This window comes from Acomys minous (genome assembly GCF_964271855.1).
Source record: "Acomys minous genome assembly, chromosome: 19".
Lineage (NCBI taxonomy): Eukaryota > Metazoa > Chordata > Mammalia > Rodentia > Muridae > Acomys > Acomys minous.
In genome coordinates this window covers 57,088,505-57,107,747 of record NC_140499.1, presented here as the reverse complement: position 1 = coordinate 57,107,747, position 19,243 = coordinate 57,088,505, and the positions used below count along the sequence as shown (strand labels likewise).

Genomic DNA, 19,243 nt, shown 5'->3' with positions numbered 1-19,243 from the left:
ATATAATATAATACTGATCACTTAGCATTAATACTAGATTCTTTTAAATTATCACTGTTATTCTTTCAGTGATGGGTTCTTTTTTGTGTTTTTGTTTTGTTGTTGTTGGGTTTTTTGTTTGTTTGTTTTGTTTTGTTTCGAGACAGGGCTTCTCTGTGTAACAGCTCTGGCTGTCCTAGAACTCGCTCTGTAGTCCAGGCTGGCCTCGAACTCACGAAGGTCCACCTACCTCTGCCTCCCAAGTACTGGGATTAAAGGCGAGCGCCACCACCGCCCAGCCCATTCAGTGATGGGTTCTTTTTCTCTCTTTCTTATAATAAACGCATGAGTTCTGTTAGCTAGCGCACCAAAACCCACCCGGGGTTCCCAGAGGCTTCAGACAGGAGCAACCAGGGCGTTGCAAGTCCTGAAGGGGCAGAGGCACGAACTCCAGGCCCCGCGTGTACCGCCCTCCAGAAGGAGGAGCTCATCGCTGTCCTTGTTGTTTAAGTGGCTCATCTAGGACCTGGTCTAAATGTCCTTCTGTTCATGTGGAGCTGGCCACACAGCCCCATGTGTGTAGTCTCACCCAGGAAGCAACAGGTGATGCCCTTTAGGAATGATAATCAGAATCCTATGAACGAAGGGTCATCGAGTCCAACCAAATTCTCCTGTCAGATAGACACTGTAGTTTTTCAGTCTGTGGTATGTGATATTCATGTGCACCATGCTTTTACCAAGTTGTAGGATATTCATATATATGCATGTGTACATACACACACACATATATACACACACATACACACCCCTATGCTATCTGAAATTCATTTAACTGGTTCATATTTTTATTTGCTAAGTCTGGCAATGTCTTTTTTCACACTTCAGAAATCTGATATTTAAATTAAAAAAAAATACATTATCAATAAGGTCTGGCAATGTTAACAATCAGTAAAGAAACAAACATGCAAATTTTTTTTTTAAAAAAAGAAAGAGTAAGTTAACTTTTAAGTAAATCAAACTGTGGTGCCATGGCATAAAAATGACCTGTTGACAAAACCTTGGCAAGAGCTGGGATCTGGTTTCTGAAGGTTGCAATGGGGTAAAAACGATGGGGGCTAATTCACATGAAACGGAGAAATTCTAAAACAGAGAGATCAATCCCTTCTCTTTTAAGGAAAAGAAACAGGGCAGAGCTGTGGAGGAGGGTTGTAGAATGCTTTCCCGGCATGGCTGCAGCCCTCGCCCTATCCCTAGCACTGGGATAAAACTGGGCCTGCTGGCACATGCCTGTAAACCCAGGGCAGCTGGAGAACCAGGAGTTCAAAGTCATCCTTCGCTACACAGTGAGCTGGAGGCCACAAGAGACCCTATCTCAAAAAGCAAATGAGACAGAAGACAGAGAGCAGCATTGACAGCTCTTCTTCTCCTGTCTGCCTTTCTTCATTGTCCAAGCACTACGTCTGCGCTGACCTCACCCATCAAGGCAGAGTCTCTCATTTGTTTTATGTTACATACACTTTATTTCAAGTTTTCAAAACAGCTCTTACTAGATTGAAGGCTACTGTCTCTGGAACTTATTACCCGCCCCCTACTCCCCAGTGTAGTTCTTGCAGAAGCTTCCCCATAAAGTGCTATTCACCGCTGGCCCTTTCTAAAAAACGTTCAGTGGAAAATTTCTGGGTCTAAACTTCCTTCCGTTCGAGAGGAAGGTGGGTACAAAGGCTTGTTCTGCCGAGCTCAGAAGTGGAGCTGGCAACTACTTTTGAGTTGAAGATGCAGAACGGAAACTCACACACATTAGAAGGGCTGAGATTGCCATGCTGTGTGAGTATATGTTGTGTGTGTGTGTGTGTGTGTGTGTGTGCACACGTGCATGCGCTCACCAGCACACATTAGGTGTGTTGGCTAGAGGTCAGTGTTGAATATCTTTCTCTATCCCTCTGCACTTTATCTTTTGAGACAGGCTCTCTGACTGAACCTGGATCTCGCCTTTTGAGCTAGGCTGGCTGCCCCCGAGTGCCTGGAATCCACCTGTGTCCACCTCTCAGCACTGAGGTTACAGACATACATGGCTCCATGCTAGGCTTCGACACTGCTGCTGGAAGTCCGAACTCGGGTCTGCATGCTTGCGCAGCATGGATTTTACTCACTGAGCGATGTCACTGTCCCTGAGGTTGGTGTTTTAGTGTTGGCCATCTTACTGAGAAAAGATCGTGCTAGGCAGCCAAGGTTGGCCTCAAATCAACAATCCTCCTGCTCAGATTCCCAGTGGTGGAGGTTCCAGGTATGCAGCGCCACACCTGACTAAGATTTGAGATCGTTAACACCTTGGTAGAGAATTAGGAAACTGGAGGAAACTGGATAAGCTAAATTAATATTGAGCCAGGTGGTTCTAGTATAGAAGATGGTTAACAGTCAGTCTTAGGCTATAGAATAAGTCCCATGCCATTCACTTGCTCAGCCTGTCGGGCACCACGTATTATTGTACGCCTGCTAGACCCATGCCATGCACTAAAGCAAATCTGAGCTACTAGGCTGAGTGACACCAGGCCAGGCCCTTGCCTCCCAGGGAAATGACTAAGTTGAGACAATAGCATCCAAATCTGTAATTATGATATCAGTGAAGAGAAACTGCATTGTGTTCCTGCACAGAGAGCCACGAGGGTGTGGAAAACAAAGAGATTTGTGGCATCCTGGGCTGCACTCAGGACATGTTCACAAAGGACGGGGTCTCAGCAGAAAATTGAGCAAAGACTGCGGGGGTGGGGTGGGGGGCGGGGGGGAGGAGGGAGGGGGCGGGGCGGGAAGGTGTCAGAGCTGAGGACCTAGCACAAAGAAAGGCCCAGTAGTCTCGCAAAACTTGGCACCTTTAAGTGGCCACTTCATAAGGCGAACTGGTGGGACGTGGCTAGGTGAGAAAAGCACTCAGGCCCAGTTCGCATCGTGTTTTATCCTGACGTCAGGGCATGTGGGATCTAGCCCAGGGGGAGAACACAGAGTGGGTGGGAAAAGGAAGGTGGCTCCGTTTCTGCTTACAGGATGATCGCTCTGGATTTACGTGAAATGGGATGACAATGATACTAGAGGTAATAAAGTTAGCAGGGAAGCCCAGCTGAGGCTCAAGGTGGGTGCAAGCCACAGGGACCAAAAATGGGTTCAGTTTCGGATGCGCTGAGCTGCTGACAGCACCTTTGATGTACTCAAGGGGAGCTGGTGATGAAAACCCAAACTTACAGCTGGGAGGAGATGCCTGCATAGAGGTGAGTATTCCGGAGGTCCGCTCAACCTAAGAACGGTTGGAAGTCACAAGATGGTAGGATGGCCCAGAGATACGGAACAAGGGAAGAGGTGCAACAGTAGTATGATGTGAGCAACCGGAAAAGAAAGATTTGTAAATCCAAACTCAAAAGGAAACTTACAAGAAAACAAAACAAAACATCATCACAAGACCCAACAGAGAGATCTGACTTCAGTAATATAACTTACTGGATAATTTATAATTTACAAGTATGAAGGCTATCTGAAGCTCCATGGCCAGGGGAAAAGAGGGGGATAACTGGGTTCCAATTAGCCCATTGCTCAGATTTTGCTAGGTCCTAAAATTTTTATTTTATTTTGGTGTGTGTGTGTGTGTGTGTGTGTGTGTGTGTGTGTGTGTGTGCGTGGGTGTTCACACAGGCCAGAAGCAAGCATTAGATTCTCTTGAGCTGGAGTTACCAACAAATGTGAGCCACCTGAACTGAGTGTTGGGACACAACCAACCCCCCACCCCTACCCTCCCTGGCCCCCCTACCCCTACTCCCATCCACTGCAAGAACAGCAAGAGATGTAGCTGGGCTTAGTGGCACACACATTTAATCCCAGCACTGGGAGGCAGAGGCAGGTGGATCTCTGTGAGTTCGAGGCCAGCCTGGTCTACACAGTGAATTCCAGGACAGCCAAGGCTACACAGAGAAATCTTGTCTCAACAAAACAAAACAAAACAAAACAAAACAAAACAAAACAAAAAGAGCTCTTAACTTCTGAGCCTTCTCTCCAGCCCCTTGTCATCCTTTTCATCTAAAGGAAACATCACTACAGATACTGTTCTAATATGGCTCTAGAATGTTCCCCAAATCCCACATATTGGATGCTTGGATGCCAGGTTGTAGCACTGTTATCTGGTGATAGAACCTTAATCAGGTAAAGCCCAATAGAAGAAAGCTGGGTCTTTAGAGGCGTGGCCTGGAAGCGGTTGTTGGAACTAGGTCTCCTCCCAGCCTGCCCCACAGACTCCTTGCCACAGTGTAACCCCTCACTACAGGCCCAAAGGCAACATTGGCCAAATGGCCCTGGACTCAAACCATGAGCTAAAATAAGTCTTTCTCCCTTAGAAATTGATTTAGTCGAGTATTTTACTTTGATTTTGTTCGTTTATTTGTTTTGTTGGTTGGTTGGTACTGGGGGTTGTCCTAGGCAACTCCACCGCAAAGCCATATCCCCACCCCCTTAGCACACAGTCAGAAAGCTCAGTAAGATAGACACAGCCATACTTGATATATAATTTCTATCCATTACTCCCAAAAGTAAGCACTTAAAAGTTAGTGCATATCCATACTTTCAAATACGTCTACGGTTCTACCTAAGCTATGGATTGTCATACTATAGTTTGGGGCACTTTAAAAGCCCAAGCTAAACACAATTATTCTGTGAATAATAATATCGAGTTGAGGGTCTGTATTGCCCAGGCTGATCTCAGAGCTGGAGCTCAAGCAATGTTCTTGCTTCAGCACCCAAGCAGCTGACACTGTTGACCTTGCACATATTAATCTTCAACTGCTGTTTCTGGCCAGCGTTTTTTTGTTTTGTTTTGTTTTGAGACAGATCCAGCTTGATACCGGTAACTCAGGTTCATCAGGCCCGCTCTGTGGCACTCATTCTAAAACTGCAAAATTTTTATTCACCTTTCTTCTGTGAACGGTCACTTAGATCCTCCCCGCCTCCCCCCACCCCCCCACACACACACCCAGTTTTGCAAATGGCCGGGTCCATGCTGTTGGCTCTGTCTCTTTGGTGTGCATTTGTGAGCGACCAGGAGTGAATCCTCGTGGTGGCAGACTGAGAACATTCCAAAGCCTCCAGAATGGCTGCACAGAAAAGTGCCCCTCTCCAGCAACCCAAACTATTTAAGAAAGAATAAGCAGGCTACCAAGATGAGACTTGATAGCCTATGATCATATAGTGGGGGAGGGGGAGGTCCCCCTCGGTCATAGACCAACAGGAGGGGAATAGAGTGAAAGAGGGAGGGAGGGAGGACTGGGAGGCTACAAGTGATGGGATAACAACTGAGTTGTAATCTGAATAAATTAATTAAAGAAATAAAGGAGGGAAAGAAAATATTCCCAGCAGGCAACAGCTAGAAACACCAGAGGGAATAAGAGAAACTGCCTTTAAATGTATAAAGAAATCTCAAGAAAGCAAGGACATCCTATCTGAAGGAGCAGAGGTCACTTTTATTCCTGGCACTGAAAGAGTTGAGGTAGGAGGATTGTTTGAGCTAGCCTGAGCCACAGAGGCCAACCCTATTTCCAAAACCAGAATAAAACAACAACCAAACCAAAACAAACAGTAAACAAGATGATAGAGGAAGTGAAAATCCAAAACCTAACTGGTCATGGGGTTGCCTCAACAGACTTGGGCTCAAGGGAATAAGAGACCACACAGTAAATAAATAAATAAATAAATAAATAAATAAATAAATAGACCACACAGTGCTCTGAAGGATCACCTATCTGATAACTGTGTCAAAAGCTACAGCTGGAACAGATGTTCTGTCTAGCATTGTCATCTTTATCTTTCTCTCTGGCCACCTTCATGTCCCTATGGTCACTGCTGGTTCTCAGTGACTGAGTCCTACTGTGTGCCTGTCCCATGGCTGAGGTGACGCCGAGGTCCAGTCATTATCTTCTCTGAGTTCAACATGTCTCTGGCTTCATGCCTAGTACGTGGCACAGAGAAGATATGTTGTACTTTCCAGGAGTTAGGGGCTGGTGGGGAAAATCTGGTGGTAAATTAAACAGGCAAGAGCCAAGTGACGGTGGCACACGCCTTTAATCCCAGCATTTGGGAAGCAGAGGCAGATGGATTGCTGTGAGTTCAAGGCCAACCTGGTCTACAAAGTGAGTCCAGGACAGCCAAGGCTACACAGACAAACCCTGTCTCAAAAAACAAAAAAACAAACAAACAAAATTAAACAGGCAAGCCACTCTCCGCATGCCAGGCTCTGCCCTCTTCACTTTCCTCACGACCAGGAAGTCAACAGATACAGCAAGCGGCAAGAGTCGGTCTACACAAAGGTCAGAAGAAAATCATCCAGCAGATAACATAAAGTGAATAGAAGGGGTAAATTACTTAGCTTAAGTAAAAGCCAAGAAAAAAAAAAACAAATATGTATGTGAGGCTTTCTAGAAATGCAAATAACAATCACTGAAATCAAAAGCTCAGTGGGCGAGCTACGTGCAGACTGCCCTGCATGGTTCCTGTTTCTCTGTGCCATGTCGTGTCGTGGGCAGTGTTTGAGGGTGATGCAAACTGTAACAGGTTGGCCAAGCCCAGGGCACACTGTGTCTTCACAGAACTCAACTCATCCCAAAAGGCCCTCCCTCTCCCAGTTTCCTGGAACTGAGAACTATAGGCACTGAGGGACTTTACGTCTCATTCCCTTTTTGGCTTGGCTTGGTTTGGTTTGGTTTGTTGATGTGTTTGTTGCGACTGGGTCTCTCTCTATACGGCCAAGAAAGCATAAGTATTCAGGACCTCAGTCCTCTGAGCCCCACCCCCACCCCGTGCTGGATCACAGGCATGCGCCACCAATATCAGTAATTGTCCTTTCTTTGTTACTCTCTTTTCTTGTCTTCTCCCTCCTCCTCCTCCTCCTCCTCCTGGTCCTCCTCCTCCTTTCCCTCTCCCCTCCCCCCTCTAACTGTTGTTTTGTATCCCTAAGGGTGTTGGGTTCCTGGTGTCATCCTTTCTCTCCAGGTTCCCACAGCACAGAGCCTCCTACCTTGTGGCTCCAGCAGTCTGCTCTTCCTGCTTTTGGCTCTAGCTGAGCTAACCCTCAGCTTCCCCAAGTGCTCACTCTGCATCTATCTACGCTCCTGCTTCCCCCACGGCTGCCTCTCACCGTTCCTTTTCCTGTGGACAGATCTCGGCCAACGGGAGCAAAGACAATTCTGTAGCTAATAGGCAGAACCCACAAAGCTTGGTCTTCCTACAGACACACTTCAGTTACAGCTTTTCCAAGACCCCACACTGGCTGCGATGTGTTGGTCCAGACCTTGTTTAAACTATGTTCATTAATTTGGTGAAAACTCAAGGAAAGCTCTTTCCCTACTTGCCTCCTGCTTGCTTCCTAGGGGATAATTTCACTTGAGAACTAAGCTTGAGCCGGGCAGAGGCAGATGGATTGCTGTGAGTTCGAGGCCAGCCTGGTCTACAAAGCAAGTCTAGGACAGCCAAGGCTACACAGAGAAACCCTGTCTCGGGAAAAAAAAGAAAGAAAGAAAAAAGAAAGAAAGAAAGAAAGAAAAGAAAAGAAAAAAAAGAACTAAGCTTTAATGAAGACTAGCCTTTCCCTTGACTGAGGTCCAAGTAAGTAGCTTCCTATAAGTGGTGTTTTTGCATCTTGTAGGCCCTGGGGATACAGTCAGGTCCTGAAACATGATGGCTTACAGAGACCCTCTCTGCACAACACTGCAGCCAAGCTTTCATCTCTAACTTTCCTCTGTGCCACCTGCTTTCAGGGCTCTGTGGGCCTTAAAAATCAGGCTCAGCGATTTCAGGGATGGTTTTAATATTTATCAACAATTACTTAGTTCTTAGTGTGTGCTAAGCTCCGACAGGTCAGAGTTTGGTTGTGTGTGTGTGTGTGTGTGTGTGTGTGTGTGTGTGTGTGTATTTCTTGGTTTGGGAAAGTTGAAGATAAATGTAAGAGGATCTTCCCTGCATGTCTTCATGGCTCCTTCCAGCTCCACACGAAACAGGCATGGCCTTCCCACGTCACTTTGAAAGTGACACACACCCATCACTTTCCACTTCAGACACTCGGGCACATCAAAGGGTGCCCTGCAAGAAAGGCCCGGTAGGCTGGGAGATGGGTGCCTTCCGACCTCGGACGCTGCCATCTCTGTGACATCAGTGTCTGATGTCATCCATCCTTCCTACGACAACAGCCCCCCTCCCTTCTGCTCTAGGTACAGCCCTTCCCTGGAAGCAGGCCTTCCGCACCCATCCACAGAAACCGAGGACTGCAAGTGTGTTTACCAAGGACAAGTCAACAGAAGCTTCAGAGGCAACTGACAGGGCATTTGCTTGTTGTAGCAACTGCCAAGAGAGCCAGTCAGCCGCTGCTCAGCCTGGAGTGTTCAGACGTAGCAGTGCTTCTTGCAATACTTTTGATTGCCTGTCATCACATTAGCCCTTAAGGCAAATGTTCACCAGTAACAGTGGGTGCAAAGAAAATATCCCCCATGATGCTGGAGGGTGGAGGAGTGCACATCTGGTAATTCTTCCACCGATTTCCCATTTACATCTTTCCCCAAATGCTTTCTGGGAGTAAAGTTCCATACCCTTGATTTTTTAGTTTTTGGGTCTCTCTCTGTTCTCTCTGTGTCTGTCTGTCTGTCTGTCTGTCTGTCTGTCTGTCTCTCTCTCTCTCTCTCTCTCTCTCTCTCTCTCTCTCTCTCTCTCTCTCTCTCTCTCACACACACACACACACACACACACACACACACACGAGGTTTTTGGAGCCAGCAGACTTCTTAGCTATTAAAGTGAAATTATTACTTCTTCCTTTTAGCAGACTGGAACATTCTTTTCCATGAACTGCCAAAAAAGTTTATGGCTTTCTTAATATGCCCAGTAAAGCTGATAAATTACAAGGATCATAAAAGGCAAAGATAGCCAGAGGTTTAGAGCAAGCGAGAGAGTCTGCTATGCATGAAAGCGGGATCCATCCTCCGGTCCTGCCCTCCCAAAGACAGTTTTAATTTTCTTTGCTTTTAAGTTTCACCGAAAGGATTAGGGGTTTTTTTTGGGTGGGACCCTCCCCGAAAATCCGGTAGCCGCGGGCACCCACGGCTTCCGTAACCTCCTTCCCAGCTGGAGGTCGCTTACCCTCCAAGGAGTGACAGAGCGCGAATTCCAGGGCCAAGACCAGGGCAGCGCACGGAGCGGTCATGTCAGCTGGCTCGCCGGCGGCGCTCAGGATGATGCGGAGCCCCGGCCTCCCTCCAACGCTCACATTTCCTGTTTCCTGCTCCTTTGGGTCGGCGCTCACTCGAAGGAGAGGTGTTTGCCTGATTTTTAGGAAGTGATGTAACTCTGCAGGAGCCTGTCAGACTGGCAAAGGTTGCAACAGAGGAACAGCTTGCCCAGCACTGATTCAGTTAGCACCTCCCTAGCCCTCTGAAGTCCCAGCCTCCACCTTACTGTCCCTGAGAAACAGAGTCCCGTTCCTTAGGTGTCATTCAATACCGGGAGGGGGCCTGGACCACTGACCTTGCAAGTTTACACATATCTCTGATGTGTCTCTGGAGCTGTCCAGAGCCCTGGATAATGCTGACCTGAACTCAGTGCTGATGGCATTGTCCCAAACCAAGCACTGTCCGGTAATAGCCATTAGCTACATTACCTACTGTGCACTGGATGGAGCCTCGTGTGAAGGGAACTTTTACATTAAATACACTTAATTTTACATTTAAACAACTTAATGAGCTTAGCAGCTTTTGGGGTGGACAGCACAGTCCCAAACAGCAGAACACTGCCAGTCCATTGCTCCCTAGCCTGCCCAGTTCATTCCTTGGCCTCAAGTCTCCAGTTTGGACCTACAGACAATATTACACCCTGCTTCCCTGGAAGAAACCTCTTTGCAAGGAAGCCTCGACACTGCCCACTGCCGGGCCTGCAGGTGGGAAGAAAGTAGATCAGCCTCTCCTGGCCTTTCTTCTCACATAACAATGCATTTCTATGAGGTTGTTAACCAGCAAAGCAGGATTGAACGGGATTAGGATCAGGAGAGAAATCCTACCCAACGGAAACAGTGGAGGGAGGGGCCTTTTGTATGGGGGAGGATGGGAGGGGGGGTTGGGGGCAGCTAGAATGCTTCTGAGGCGCCCCCCTTGGTTGGTTTATCATCTGTGCACACTGCTGATTAGTTTCCTTGTTGGCGTTTGCTGTGGTGGCCAGAGACAGGGAAGCCAAGCCGGTGGAGAGCAGCAGACTCCTCGAAGGCCAGCATCACCCTCTTCCCATCCTCAGCCCCAGGTGAGCTGCTAGGTGGAAGCACGTCAAATGGTCTTGGGTTCCTCAGCCCCTGAGACAGCCAGGAGCTTGTTCTCCAGCCCACAGCTATCCAGTGCCCTCAGTTCTTGTATACGTAAGCAGTGGTGAGTCACATGACAGCCAGTGTGCTCATGGCCTTGCAGTGTGCACGTTCATGTCTTAAAGTGACATTTCAATCCACTCTCCCATGCACTGCACTTTTCGCTCTTTGGCAATAACGCAAAAGAAATAGATGTGTTCAGAACCGGACAGTTGCCCTGAAGGCAGCAAGGAGAGATCACTTCTTCACATTGAGAGGCAATAGGTCCTTGGCTCCAGGAGCCTGTGGTGCAGAGTTTGGGTGGCCATTATTCCCATGGGGGTAAGCTTTTCTTCAGGCTTCAACCCTGGGGTTCGGAGCTTCGTTTTGCCATTGTCACCCCTGTGGAAGACAGCTTTGGCTCTTAACGCCAGAGGCACACATTTGTCAAGGGCAAGGCTGTCTGCCCGGTTCCTTCTAGTCAGTGTTGGAGTGGAACCCCAGGTCTCCCACGGAACCCTTTGTTCCCACAGGCAGGCTCTGTGTACAGTCTGAATAGCGTGAGCATCACTCTGTTAGAATGAGGGGCAAACACAAAGCATGACCGAAGAGAAGCCCCGCACAGCATATCAGTTTTCCTTTGACCTCTCTGCTCCCTAAGACCTCAGCACGAGGCAGTGGATCTTAAGGGGAAAGAAAAATTACTGTCATTGCTTGGAGCGTGGTAACACCCCCAGAGATCCATCCTCTGCAGCTAAAATCACCAGGGACTGTGTGGCGGGAAAGGGCCATTTACCTCTGTTTGTTCTTATTTCACCAACCATTAATTTTGGAAAGTGGCTGTCAGGGCCTCAGATTAAATCCTGGTACACTCTCTCGGTTGGAAGTCAGAGCCACAGCCTCAGCTGCAGGCACTGATCTCTGTGACTGGCAGGCCCTCGGGTGCCTGTAGATGGCTTCGGAACAGCAAGAAGAAAGAAACCACAGTGTCCAGGAGATGCCTGGAGCCCTCACTAAGCTCAGCATCTAGCTCTGGTCCCCAAGTCACTTCCTTCCCTAGAGAGCCTAGCTTTTCCAGCCACCTGCTCAAGCTGCAGAAGTGACTCTCTGCCACTGTCCTGCCACTGCCACTGCTTTCTGTAGGTGTCCTGACTTCAACTCTGTGGGCCATAGAAGATGAGGAAGTCCAGGTACCCCCAGCTCTTGCTGTGAGTGGCGGCTTCCTGGTCCACTGTGCCCTTCTGTCCAAACTATGTGCTTGTCAGCATACACAGGCATGCACACACACACACACACACACACACACACACACACACACACACACCTTCACGTAGTGTTACACACATGCAGCACCACCTCTCACACACAGGTGTGCACACAGTGGTGCACACACCACACACACAGGTGTATACATGCACACTCTCCCCCATCACATACTCAAGTGCACCCAAAGCTCCCCCCTCCACACATGTTCCTGCACACCATGGAATAGATGGAAAAAAGAACAAACACTGGTTAATTAATTCCAAGCTCATTTTAGCGAAGGAGCTGGCTACCATCTTTGGCAGAAACCTTCAGACAGGCTAGGGCTGGGAAAGTATCCCAGTGTATCAAATGCAAGGCTGTATGCAGGCAGGCCCTGTGGAAGGCTGTTGGCTGCAGAAACTACAGCAAGCTCAGGCTGTTGTTTTCAGTGACTGGTGAACAGCCCGCCCTTGGCGTCTCCAGAATCAGACAGAACGATAGAAATCAGAGTCTCCGTCAAGATAGTGACCTGCCTGTGACTTGGCTTTATAGCAAGCTGTCTCCCAGATTGGCTGCTGAAGACAAGGAAGAGGTTTCCAGGCGTGTAGCAGATCTAAAAGTCCACGTGCTTTTGTACATATATATGATCTGGTATTGCCATTTATATATTCAGTCTTTCTACCATCACCCCATGTATGCTCACATACGTCTACAATGCACACACCCTGTTCTCACACTCCAGAACACCCACACACACACACCAACACAAGCTTTCCAGGGCATTTTATGTCTCCACAGAAGGGGCTGGCAGCTCCTTGGTACTTAGTAATCAGGAGTAGGCCCCCAGCCAAAGTTATTGACAGCAGCAGAGGCTGCAGGTCCTCTTGAAGGCAGCATGAAAGCCACAGGGGAAGCCATGGAAAGGCCGCAGGAACTGAAGGCGTGCCAGAGAGAGCAGGTGGGACTGATGGCTGGAGCAACAAGAAGAGGACAAACCCCCCAGTGTGTGCAGAGGGCTGCAACCAGGAGAGGGGCAGGAGCATGGGGCTCGCTTGCTTCCTGCCTTTGGAGAGGCACACCAGCCACTACATGGCCTGCTTCCTCCTGACAAAGCCAGCTGCACGGTTGGAGTCGTTCCCCACCCCCCAACCCCCCCTTACATCCTGGCTTCCAGCTCTTGTCCCTGACTCTTGGCTAGTTCTTTAGGTAGCTGAGCCCTTGTGAGATAGATGAACTGACGCTTTCCTGGGCTCTGGGTGGGCATTGGGTATTATTGAAGTATTGTTTCAAACTGTTAAAATTGCCATTACCGTCAACAAGCACCCTACTGGAGCCCGCTCTCTATAAGGAAACCAAGACTTGGATGGGACAGTTTGCCACTCTAATTAGCAGGTTCTGAACTCTTGCCGTCGAAGCTGCCTGGAGCGAAAGGAGTGTGAGTCTTTTAGCCAGCTGGATCATCCTTATGCTAGCACCAGTGATCTAGAACACTCACTCCACAGAGACCTAAGCCTCCTGGAACCATTTTTCACCTTGGCCAGAGGGGGAGCGTTTTCCCCTTGGAGAGGAATTATTATGATTGGGGACAAGGCCATGGTTGATTTAAAAAAAAAAAAAAAAAAAAAAGACAAGCCTTCCACAACTGTGGTTGGTTCTAAACAAACAGCTGTGACTGGCCAAACAGGTGTGGTGAGAGTGTCCCCTCTCCGGCGTAGTCTGTGACCGCAAAAGCAGGCTGCTCAAGCTCTGTCCGGGAGTCTGCTGCCAAGTGCTTGCCTGTGCTGCCTTCCAGTGGGGCCTGGAGTGGCCTTGCCTGCCCCTGCTTTCAACAGTGCATGCTAAATAAGCAGCCCCCAAAGTGGTAGTAATGTTGCCTTGGTAGTGTAGGCACCTTATGGACCAATTGTGAGGCACATGCACACCCGTTTGAAATCCTGGAGGCACCGTCATCCTACACTGTATTGCATGGTGCATGGTTGCTCTCACACCAGCAGAAGTAGAGAGGCAACGGAAGAGAGCAGGCGGCTTATAAAAAGAACAAGGGGGCTGTCTGGTGCCTAAGGAGAGAACCTGTCGGCCCCAGTGGCCAAATCATTCCAGAGAGATGTCACGTCTTCAGAACCAGAAGGGTCTCAGGCCCAAGACTGAGAGTGGTAACATGGCTGCCACCACGAGCCAAGAGTTCCAAGACAGCAAAGGAACAGTGAAGGTTCCCTGCCACTCCCCCACTTGCTGTCTCTGCTCACAACTGTCAGACGCTGAGAAGAAAGGAAAGCTGTGAGATCAGCATCTTGGAGTTGCTCCTTGCCCCAGACACTGTGTCTATTCAAGCAGAGCAAAAGACCCTTCATCAGCTCACTGATGACCCAGGGGGCCTTCCCAAACAGACCCCAGACTTTGCCTTCTTTGGGACAACATCTAGGGCCGAGATGACTGCTATACCATGAAATGGAAGGGAAAGGGTCATGAATGGGAGTTAAAGGGGGCAGCTGGCGTGTAGAGCAGAGCTGGGGTCCAGCAGGCCCTTGGGAAGAGAAAGGACATCCGTGGGCTGGCCCCAAAAGTTGATATGTGCCCCTGTGACTGTCTGCCTTCTCCAGCCCATCCTCTGCATTTTGGGAAAAATGAGTAAATGAATACATTTCCTTTTATGATAGTAATTTTTTTTTAAGTTGGCTATTCTAAGGAGGATACTCACATTAGAGTTATTTTGGCAAACTTCTCAAAGTTCAGAGTCCCGGGCCATACCCTAGAACTACCGAGTGACAATCTCCATGGCAACAGTCCAGAACTCTGCATTTTTAATGATGTTGAGGGGATTTTTTTATACACTAAAAATAAATCTGAGAAACCTGCTCTAGAGTTTCGGTTTTAGTTCCTGGAGAAATGTGGCCCCTTTTCTCAATACGTTGGGACTAAATAGCTCTCATGCTTGCCCCCTTGGCTTTCCCTGAAGGGATCTTGGAACTAACAGTGACTCCTCATGTGTGACTTTCACCTGCCTGTTTCTTTACTGGGTGGTCATCCAAGAAGAGAGACCTTCAGATAAGTGCCTCCCCAAGCCCCCTCTCCAGCCTCCCTCTCCAATTCCCCTCTCCAAACCCCCTCCCCAACCACCCTCCCAAAACCCCAAGCTGGCCCAACATCCTCCCTCCTCTACCACCCTTGTAAGACTCATCAGAATACTGCAAGCTCTATCTGGTCCTCTCTCCAACCCCCTCCCTGCACTCTTAGTCATCCGTGGCCTCCCACACCTCTTAAAGGGAATTAAGCTTCCTTCCACTACAGTTTCCGTTTTGATTGTATCTTGCTGTCTTCCCCCTACTCCCACGCCACTAAAACATTGTCGCAAGTAAGGCGCACGTAGTATTAATACTAAAGTCTGCTCTGGAACATGCAAGCATACTGAGTGTCTTCTCTCCTTTTTTCAATGCTTGTTTTGTGTGTGTGGTGGGAGGGATAGACCCACACACACACACACACACACACACCTCCTGCATGCTTGGCAAGAGTTCTGTCCCCAGCCCCTGTTTTTCTGTTTAATTGTACTTTCCACATTGATAGTTGATGATATCCCAGCCAGCTATATCCTCAACACCAACAAAACTAGAAGGCACAGACACCAAGGTTTGGGGAACACAGCAAACCGTAAGAGACTTGAGGAAGATGCTCTAAGGAACAACTCCAGTGTGAGAGTGCTTGTGTGGGTCGTGCCATGAATGAGCCACACTTCAGAGGATGCTGTAACCACAGAGAAAGGAGAAAGTAACAAATGACTTGTTTTTTATCAAAATATTCCCAGGAGTGTGGCACAATGACAGAACACTTGCCTGGCATGCAAGCAAGAAGCCCTGGGTTCTATCTCCAACTCTGCAGAAGAAATAAAATAATTTTTTCCCTTAAAGACATATTTCAATGAAAAGGACAAGAATGCATAAATTCCAATCTGAGGTCATCTGCACACCCTACCCCCACCCCCACCAGTGTGTGTGTGTGTGTGTGTGTGTGTGTGTGTGTGTGTGTGTGTGTGTATGTGTGCGCGCGCGCAGTGCCTGAAGAGACCAGAAGGGGGCAGAAGATTCCCTGGAGCTGGAGCTAAAAATGGTTGTGAGCCACCAGACATGGGTGCTAGTTAATCCTTGCAGGTTCCCTCCTATCCCGCCCCCCCCCCCCCATACAGCAGATGATGTAATATTCTTGCACTATTCCTGCCACGAGCAGTTGGTATTGCAGCTCCACTAACACACTTTAGTTACAATATTTACCTGTCACAGCTCAACTGTTTTTTTGTTTTGTTTTGTTTTGTTTTTTGGTCAGCATCCCCTTTGAACTGTCACATCCTGCGATGATGAATCAAATAGGGCCACTTCCAGTACAGTGATTTCCTGTGTTTCAAAAGCAGCTCCGCTGATCGCAGGGGTCCCCTCACACACTCCCCAAGGGGTGCTTTCCCGAGGATTGCCTTGGGAGATCCAAACAATCAGCAGGGGAGGTGGTTTCCAAAATGTAGCTCTGGCCCTTCGAAGATCAAAAGCCTAACCTGAACTACGTGTGTCTCTGTTTCTTGCCTGTGGCCTCCTCTCCCTGGACCACATGGTGTCACTTGCTACTTTGGGTGTAAACAACATGTCATATTGATGGAGCATCTCCTAGCATCCTGCCACAGTGCTTGGATGCATTTCTGCAGCCATGCATCAGACTCCTGCCAGGGAAAGAATGGATGCAGTGACCCATTGTTGGTCCACAGAACTCAGAGTCACCACGTGTTTGTGGCCTCAGCTTTAGTTCCGTCCCCTAACTAGATCTGCTGAGAAGCAGCAGGACTGGGGGCTGGAGAGATAGCTCAGTGGCTAAGGGCACTTGCTGAACCCAAGTTTGGCTCCCAGTTTCCATGCTAGGTGGCCCATGACTGCCTATAACTCCAGCTCCAGGGGATCCAACACCCCCTTCTGGTCTTCACGAGCACCTGCATGTATACATGATACATACTCATGAAGATACACACATACACATAAGTAAAAATAAACTTTTCAGAAAACAAACAGCAGGGCTGACTAAGACCCCAACGCTTCAGCATGGCTTCTGTATGGCCATAAAGGTTTGAGACGAGGAAGGACCTGGGCTTAGATAGGCTTACTGTAAACACTGTGAGCAAGATTCCTCCTCCTCCTAATATTTTGTGGTGTGTGCATGCGTGTATGTGCGTATATGTGTGTGCATGTGTGTGTGTGTGAGAGAGCGAGAGAGTGAGAGAGAGAGAGAGAGAGAGAGAGAGAGAGAGAGAGAGAGCACCATGACACACATGTGGAATTCAGAGGACAACTTGGAGTCAGTTCTGTCCTTTCTTGATGTAGGTCCCAGGGATCTACTTCCGGTCTTTTTGGCAAGCACCTTTACACGCTGGGCCACCTTGATGGCCCCAGCTCTGCAGCTGTGGCTGCCTGAGAATGAAAGACCATGCACAGAGAAGACAAACAGCTGAGTGTCCGTGTCCCCCACCACCCCCCTCAACCCCTGCCCTCCACCCGCCACACACCAAAACAGAAGAGAGACAAAGAGGAAGCCAAGCAGCCTTAAACCATAAAGGAGGTGGGTCAGGGCACCTCGCAGTTGTGAAACCAAGGAAGGAGGAAGGAAATAAGCAAATACATCAGAGAGAGAGCGAGAGAGCTGTGAGGTGAGACCTTTCCTGCCCATGAAGCAACAGGTGCAGAGCTTATCTGAAACTAAGAACATAAGTTTTCAAGTCCGTCAGTGTGGTCATTTCCTTTACAGCCCACAGGACATGGAGCCCTGGTGGTGACAACGCTCTTTCACACCCAAAGGTCAGCGGCAACTCTCCTGAGAGACAGGAGGGTCACCAGCTTACACATCTCATGGAACAGTCTTCTCTCTTTAAAAACAAAAACAAAAATAAAAAACAAACAATGCCCCTTTTAGGATATGGACTGGCGCTCTCTCTTCAAATAGCTGCTGTTTAAGCATGTGGAGCCTTAGCCCTTCCTCTGCCTGTGGCTTCTTCATGTTGGGCCAAGCCATTGAACCCTCCCTTTCATCAGAGAACTGAGTGGGAGAGGGTGTGGCCCGTGTGGGCAAAAGGCTGTAAGAACTCTCTTAGACTTTGGCTTGTGCTGCTGTGTACCTGTGATCATGTCCTTCTGGGAACCACCAGCACGAGCCCCAGAATGTTGTGTTGACTACAACAAGACCAGAAATCTGGAATCCAGCTTAGGGCAGCCCAGCCCAACTGAATCTCAATTGACCGTGAGCCGCGGAGATAGATGCTGCTGCTGACAAACTACAGAGGCACCGACCTGGTGCGGCAACAGCCCTGGGAAGGAAGGTGGTCCAGACTCAGCCATGTCACTGCCATCCTTCCTCCTTCAGGAGACCCCTGTTCAACCCAGAGCCAGCTGTTTCAGACATCGGCCATGTGCTTCAAGATCTGGGAGCCTTGTCTAGATTAATTTGATCATTTCCTTCCCTTCAAAGGACCACGGGACAGCCTACACTGATTAGGACACACTGAATGACCAAAACAGAAGAGGCTAGGGGTGTAGATCTGGGGTAGAGTTCTTTTTCTTTCTTTCTTTTTTGTTTGTTTGTTGGTTTGGTTTTTTGTTTGTTTGTTTGTTTGTTTTGAGACAGGGTCTCTCTGTGCTAGCCTTAGCTGTCCTTGACTTGCTTTATAGACCAGGTTGGCCTTGAACGCACAGCGATCTGCCTGCCTCTGCCTCCCAAGTGCTGGGATTAAAGGCATGCACCACTGGGGTAGAGTTCTTGCCTAGTGTGTGGGTCCTTGGGGCTGCAAAAGGAAATAATAGAGAAAAATTAAAGAATCTAAAACTTTCCATTATCCGTGTGTGTGTGTGTGTGTGTGTGTGTGTGTTTTCTTTGTGTTTGCACACCTGAATTTATAAACCAACTGCCAGGAGTTTAATTTCCAAGGCTTTGCAAGGAAGGCAAGTCACCAGAACGAGCCCCAGTGCACAGGCTGCCTGTGTTTTCTTTCCTGGGAATAGAATTATTTATTTCTACTGCATAAGCCTGTTTGTCTTTTCTCCTCAGGGCCTTTTGCACAGTACCTCTTTGCCTCATCCTGAAAAAGAATCTGGCATTGCTGGGCATGGTGGCACATGCCTTTAATCCCAGCATTCGGGAGGCTGAGGCGGGCAGATCACTGTGAGTTCGAGGCCAGCCTGGTCTACAAAGCGAGTCCAGGATATCCAAGGCTACACAGCAAGACCTTGTCTTGAAAAGGAAAAAAGAATCTGACACAATAGGATGGAGGTTCTAGTGTTTCGGGTTCTGTCTAGGAATCCCGGAAGGGCTGGTCTGCAATGAGTGACTGTCAGGGAGACTAAAGCCCGCCCCGGTACTTACTGCAGTTGGGGGTGGAGCCTGTTTGAGATACTCAGGGAGCACGAAGAATACTTCTTCTTTGACCACCTGTGAGGATAGAGAATTCATCTGCCTGTGGATGGGATAGAGGAAAAGCATTGTCTCTGCATACAAAAATTAGCATGAAAAAGCAATGAGAAAAACATATGCTTGCCTAGGCATAGGAAACTGACAAGACAGGACCCACCAGGATAGACAGTATCTTTGCACTAGGAAATGGAACGTTGGGTTGGGAGAAAGAGAAATAGCAGACATGGTGTCCTCAGAAAACTTCTGTAC

The 19,243-nt window shown here is 48.5% G+C and overlaps 1 protein-coding gene across 1 annotated transcript in view; it reads right to left on the bottom strand.

Annotated features, from left to right (window-relative positions):
- The window catches only part of TMEM154 (transmembrane protein 154), a gene marked incomplete at its 5' end in the record, with an annotated part of 71,759 nt that overhangs the window by 35,815 nt on the left and 16,701 nt on the right, over positions 1-19,243 (bottom strand). The window contains one exon of the mRNA XM_084768448.1: positions 9,133-9,349. Coding sequence (XP_084624574.1) covers positions 9,133-9,349 — 217 coding nt within the window. The remainder of the gene's footprint in view (positions 1-9,132; positions 9,350-19,243) is intronic.